Consider the following 6,847-nt stretch of genomic DNA (forward strand, 5'->3'; position numbering starts at 1 on the left):
TATTCAGGTAGTTAGATCGCTGAACCTAAACCTGATCAACTGAAGCAACCTCAGATCATAACACTGCTCCCACAGGCTTGTTCATTAAGCACCAGGCATGCTGGGAGCATCATGTCATCGACTTCTCTTCTTTCCCTGATGAGCCAATCACTCTGGAACAGGGTAAAAGTTATGTTCCCTAAGAATCTGAAGCCTTTTTTTTCTGATTAGCCTCACTGATGAGCGGTTTTCTTAAGGCTACATATTTTAGTCCCAATCCTCTGACTTGTCTTTGCATTACACATGTGGAAATCCTCTTACATTCACTCTTAAACGCAACTGTTGGTGCTTCTCTTGATTTTATGTATTGGAATTATATTTGTGTCAAAAGTATTGTTGCTAAAATGTGATATTGTACAACAGACTGAAGGAGTGCAGAGGCTACAGAACCTCCCTCTGAATCCTCTCGATTTGAAGATTTTTTTTCAGTGATAGTTTTCAGTACTTCCACTGCTACACAGGAAAAAAAACGTTTGATTGTTAATTCGGCAAACTTCATTTTCCAAATCGTAAACAAGTGTTTGTCTGCGAGTACGTGAATGTGAAAATCTGCTCCTCTGTTGCTTTTTATGATCCTAGTTAATAAAATCCCAGCAGCACCAACCTTTGATTGACATTTTAATAAAAATCAGATGCACTTTGTTTTTGTGAGGTGAAGCTGCTGTAGGTAGGTGTACTGACATGATACACCCACAAAGGCTGTTTTTGGACTGATGAAGATATTCTTCATTGTCGTCGTGTGTGTGCGTGTCTCTGTGTGTGCTGCTAGACTGGTGCCCAGACAGGCCAGTTCACCATGCGACGTGAACAGCTCGGTGACGGAGCTGCAGCTGCAGCTGGGAACACAGAGAGTCCAGTGTTCAGCTTACATTAAAGGTAAAAATATCACAGTGAAATCATGAATACCATTTCAAGATTTTTAAAGTTCACCACTGACTTAAACTGGATAACATTAGCTGTGTATGAACTCTTGATGCCAATAAATGAGAACTGAAGGTCTCACGTGTGTGGGTGGAGGTAAGTGTGGAGCAAATTTCACCAAAATCTATTAAACTTTTGGCACGATGGTTTTTAAGGAATAGAAATGCCGTGTTGCCACGGCTTTCATATCCCTTACAAATGCTCCCAATAACTCTTACCAAAAAAATTGTAAAAGAAATTGAAAAGATCTGTCAAAGTTCATTTGGAGGGGTAAGAAACCCAGATTATGTATGAAAACGTTACAGCTGCCCAAAGATAAAGGGGGTCTTGCCTTTCCTAACATTTTGCTGTATAACTGGTCATGTCAAAGTAGAGTTATACATGAATGGATCCACGCATATCTAAAAGAGACAGAGAATCCCCTTGAAGCCTGGACATGTTCGCCATTTAATCTCCTAAGCGAACTAGTGAGTAAATATATTAAAAAACATAACAAAGTAATGATTGATACTTACTTAAACACATGGCGTGATATGAATAAATACACTGAAAGTAATCCTATACTGAGTTATCTAACACCTTTTATAAATAATCGGCACTTTACACCGGGAATGAAAAGTGTAATATTTCAGAGATGGTTTGGTGCAGGAATATGTGTGGTGGGTGATGTGTTTAATGGGAATGTTTGTATGTCTTTTGAGCAGGTCCAAAAGAAATATGGAATACATCAAATGGATTTCTTTTGCATTTTTACAGGCTCGTCACCTAATTACTTCACGTTTTGATACTTTGCACAATACAATGCAACTAGGACCCATGGAAAATTTCTTTTTACACTTAAATGCAGATAATAGTACTAAAAGACAGTTTTACAATACACTACAAGGTTATAACCAGTGTTGGTCAAGTTACTTTAATTACTTAGTTACTTAGTTACTTTTTAAAAACACGATTTACAACCTGAAGAAGTGATAAAGCGATAGATCTTTCAGCCCAATTCTACTTTTTCTGCATAATCCATCACACAAAATGTAATCAAATGGAAAAGTCTCTTTTTAAAACTTGTTTTATTAGTTTTAATCTTTTAACTTTATGCATCAAGCAAAAATTTAATTATATGCAACATTCTCTGACTGGAAGAAATTTGTTTAATATTTAAACCTATTTTCTGCACATTCCAGCACATAAAATATTTTTTTTGTGTGTTTACACTCACTCTTTCAAATAGATGCAAGTGAAACACAGCAGAAAATAAATAAAATCAAAGACTAGCGGTCCTGTTGCTCTATTTTAGGCGGAGGTTTACCCTGGTGCAGGTGGAAGAATCCGCGAGTTTCTCTGTGAATTTCCCATTACGTCGTTGCGCACTCGGTGCTTGCTTGGAAGTTTAGGGGTTTTTTTTCGCTGTAAAAAGAAGTTTTCTTCCCAGCACAACAGACACTAATGTTTTTGTCACTTTTTATGGAATCAAACTTAAAGGTCAGTACTTCCACGCTTTAAACGCTGCACGCTCATACTCTCTCCCGCACTCGATATATGATCCACTGTTGATCTGTACACAGCTGTTGTCACGAACGTAGCACTCGCTTACATCACTGTCATGAGACATTCTCACAAAAAAAAATCACGGTTTTAGTAACGCAGTAACGTAGCGTTCCTACGGGAAAGTAACGGTAATCTAATTACCGTTTTTGCAATAGTAATCCCTTACTTTACTCGTTACTTGAAAAAAGTAATCGGATTACAGTACTGCCCATCTCTGGTTTAAACAAACATAATATTGGAAAACTGATTAGGAGTTGGGAGGGTGACCTCCAGTGTCATTGTGATGATCATGCCTGGAGTGAGTGCATACAATCTGTGCATTCTTTATTGCTTAGTAACATATTTAAAGAAATACAATATAAAATTTTACATAGACAGTATAGAACGCCTATTTTTCTGAATAAAATTGATCCGAGCAGGTCTGCACAATGTATTAAATGTAAATCTGCGGCGGGGTCCTACTTGCACTGTCTTTGGACTTGCTCAAAATTCTGGCTCTGTGTAACAAAAGAATTAAAAGGTATATTTAAAAGCAGAATACAAAAAGATCCATCTCAGTATTTATTGGGGCTGTCAATTCTGAACAAATTTCCAGATAAAAACAAATATATACTACTATGTAAATTATTGTTTTTGGCAAGAAAATGTATTCTTTTCAATTGGATTAATGAAAAACCACCAACAATAACTCAGTGGTATAAAGAAATCTTTAGAGTTTTACCAATGGAAAGACTGAGTGCAAAATTAAGTGGCAACGATGATATTTTTTTGGATATATGGCGCCCGCTATTGGATTACTTACCTGATGATCTGAAGAAAATCATAGTGAGAGTGGCAGCCCCACTCCAATGGTGGGTTGAGTTTGTCAGGACAAATGTGTAAATGAGTGGTAGACCGAATTTGTTATTTCCTGCAGCACTTATGTAAATGCATTAGCTTCTCAAAACAGCTTCAACAGTTTCCTTGGTGTAGCTTTGTAGATAACATACAGACTGACATGAATCCTAACCTTGTTCCTAACTTTGCCGTTGTTGCAAAGTAGTTTGAGTGGAAAACTTGCCTGCAAACACCTGTCGCTTCCTGTGACTGGGGTCTAAGATAACCTTAAATAAACCCTGTTACAAGCTTAGCCTACAGCTAAGTAGTAGTAGTAAGTAGTAACTAAGTAGTAGTTACTTTTATTTCATTTTTTTTATTTTTTATAAAAGGTTCAGGGGTGGTTTTAGGTGGATTTTGTTACCTTTGGACAGAGCTACACTAAATCTAAAACTAAAAACGCTGCTTCCAGCATGCAGCTATTAGTCTTCTCATCTGAGTCCCTGCAAGGAGCTAGAATCTGTTTTGTAAATGTTGAAATGTTCCTTTAAAGTTAATCTAGAGCCCTTAAGTCATGCAATTGCTCTTACTTTACTTACCTTTCCCTTGCTGTGAAAACATTCAGTCCTCACACAGACAAAAAAAAGACCGCTTGCTGTTATTATTGTATTTTTTGTGGACTTTCTCCACCGACTCTAAATCCCTTATACCTGCATCCAGGGTCCTTCGTGTGCATTAAATTCTCACGTTGCCACCACCCACACAAGTACATATGCTTAACAGCGCTCATTAACACAGATGAATATGGAGCATGCTGATGACTTAACCTGGATTCAGGCTAATGAATGCATTTTCAGATGAGGTGTTAAGAAATGGAAGCAGCTTACAAAATGCACTGAAATGCAGTTTATGTATTTCTCTTCCCTCTGCCCTTATCTCTCTCCTCCTTTTCCTCCCTTTCAGAGGACGAGGCGTTCGAGCTGTGCCTGGGTCTGCAGACTCTTTTGGAACTTAATGTAAGATCCTCATTTCATTTTCTCATATTTTGTGAGCCTTATTGCATCTTTTGATGTGTGCGTGGCCTTTTACAGACTCAGCTAAGCTGTAATGGTCACAAAGCTTTAAATAACCAAAAAGAGGAGAAGAAGAAATATTCTCATAGAACTGAACATGTAAGGGGGAAATATGACGGTTCTTATTGCATAAGGGTCGTGTTGTTTTTATAGCACAGCATTTAATCGGGCGCCCGCTGTGCAGATAAATCCCACATGAGGAGATTCTGGACATTCTGTGATGTGAAATGTTTAATATTCACATTTGAAATATGACATCTAAATCCAATCACAAGACAAGCTGGCAGTTTGAGAGCAGTCCTTCGTTTATTTCAGCTTTACATAATCAGGCAACTAGTTATCTCCTGGAAGATCTAATTAAAGTGAGACTTCAGGGTGTGAAAAGAACATGAGCTCCTATTTTGTAGATCAGCCCTGAAGGACTGTGTGAGGTAAGATGAACATTTTAGCTCCGAGCTCATTCCGGTGTTTAGCTTTCCCTGCAAATATTCATAAGCAGTGTTAGTAATTGTGATTAATGACCTGCACCAGCACAAATGTAATATAAAAGCTGCTTAACAGAAGGACGAAGAATAAAACATCCCTGCTTTCATAAATCAATGTTCCAAGTCTTTTTGTTTTCATAGAGAAAGTGTTAGACTGCACTTTAAATTTCAATTCATTATCATTCATTTTTCAACTTGTATGACATAATCAAGTTCAATGATAGGGAGGCTTTATGGTCAACCAACAACAGAAGAATCAGAAAAATGAAGCAAATTACTCAATAAAAACACAACAAAATGAATGGATATTTATGGTATAATTCCCATTACACCGTATAAAGTTCGATACTGGATTAATGCAGATCTCACTACCAGCTTGTTAACCTTTCCTTTCACGCTTGCTGCTATCTTTATGTCACAAATCACCCCTGACATTTGTCTCCACCCACTCAATGGAGCTAATCATGCCGAAAATACGGGGGCCTGTTTCAGAAACGTTCCACAGGTTGCCCTCCAGGTCTATTTTTGACTTAAGTCATATCAAAGATGGAGTAAATCTGTGCCCAAAATGCAGCTTCCTGGTTTACTTTCAGCTGAATTTCATTTGTTGAACCCAGTAATAGCCAATACATTCTCATCGAAGGGGTGTCACATGATGCCACTTTGCCTTTTTGTGCCTTGGTCACTAGAGAAAAAAGTATATTCCCTGACCAGTTGGCGAGTGGTTGCAAAAACAGTGCTGTGTCGAAGACCTTATGATTACTGCTGCTGCAACCAAGACATTTAAAAAGGTGCAACTTTTACTTTAGAGATGGCAAGTAGTTGCAGACAAGCCTGTATCTTCCATGTGACCTACAGGCTGCAGCATTCTGTTAGGAACCAAAGCAATTAATGAGATTTCTTTTTATGCAGCACTCTGTACCTCTTTGTGACCAGTTTCACCTAGCAACTGCTGGCAACCTCCAGCAACGACTTGTCAACTGGTTGGGGAATAAGCATTGTTTCCATAGTGACCAGTGGTTGCCATGGGGTTCCAAACTTGTTTCTAAGACTCACAGCTCTGGCTTTGAGTTCAGAAGCCACAACACCGACTTTGCTTCTGATCAGAAGAAAACTGGCGTATAGGGAGAGGGAAGGGACCTACAGCTGCTTTTTTCAGAAGCTGATTATTTTGGATATGAATCATGCAAAACTACTCTAGCAGAATTTAAGAATACACACAATTTTCCATCTTAGATTATTAAATTGAAATATATCTGGAGGTATTAAGTGCAATAAACTATCCAACTTTTCATGTGTGTTGTGAAACAAGATTGGCCACCTGTGGTTAAATATTTAGCGTACTAATTATGTCTCCCCATGTGACTCCTCTCATAGTGCTGTTTGGATCTGAGCAGTCGGGTCCTGAAGCTGCAGGGCTGCGGTGAGGATCTGCCCTTCCTGAACCCCTTGACCGACAGCCAGTGCCAACACGACACCAACGAGAACCTGTGAGATCGACTCCGCAGCAGGGACCACGTCCTCCTAAAGCCTATTCGGTTGCAGCAATGCGGCACGATGCTGTTCATGTCTGGGCTGTGGGGTCACCGTGTCTCTCACTGCCAGAACATGGATGAGCATTCGCATCAGTCGTGCTTGAGTTTACATCTTTGTGTTGGTAGAATTAAGACATTCACCATGATTATCTCTTATATAAAACTAGTCTAGTAAACAGAGGAAAATCCAGTCTTGTAAGTTTAATCATTCTTTGTGATTAGACTATATATTCAAACCAATTTGTCTGCTGAGCTGTTCAAATACGCCAATGCACTAAAAGGGAAAACCATAATAATCCTTAAAGTGATTTTTTGTGGAATATTTTGTGATTTAACTGTAAAAATACTTTGAGTCATAGAGTGAATGAAAAACAAGTTAATTGTGAAGTTAAACAACTTCACTTAAGATATTCTTAAAGGAATAATTTTATAT

General features: G+C 38.4%; 1 protein-coding gene across 1 annotated transcript in view; it reads left to right on the plus strand.

Moving 5' to 3' along the window:
- nrip2 (nuclear receptor interacting protein 2) overlaps positions 1-6,441 on the plus strand; it is a 72,388-nt gene extending 65,947 nt beyond the window's left edge. The window contains exons 4-6 of the mRNA XM_085375970.1: positions 809-915; positions 4,285-4,337; positions 6,257-6,441. Coding sequence (XP_085232096.1) covers positions 809-915; positions 4,285-4,337; positions 6,257-6,373 — 277 coding nt within the window. The 3' untranslated portion in view covers positions 6,374-6,441. The remainder of the gene's footprint in view (positions 1-808; positions 916-4,284; positions 4,338-6,256) is intronic.
- Positions 6,442-6,847: the final 406 nt, after the last annotated feature.

Source organism: Diplotaxodon limnothrissa, linkage group LG17 (assembly GCF_057381915.1).
Source record: "Diplotaxodon limnothrissa isolate DT_005_m linkage group LG17, D_limnothrissa_male_GT1.1, whole genome shotgun sequence".
Classification (NCBI taxonomy): domain Eukaryota; kingdom Metazoa; phylum Chordata; class Actinopteri; order Cichliformes; family Cichlidae; genus Diplotaxodon; species Diplotaxodon limnothrissa.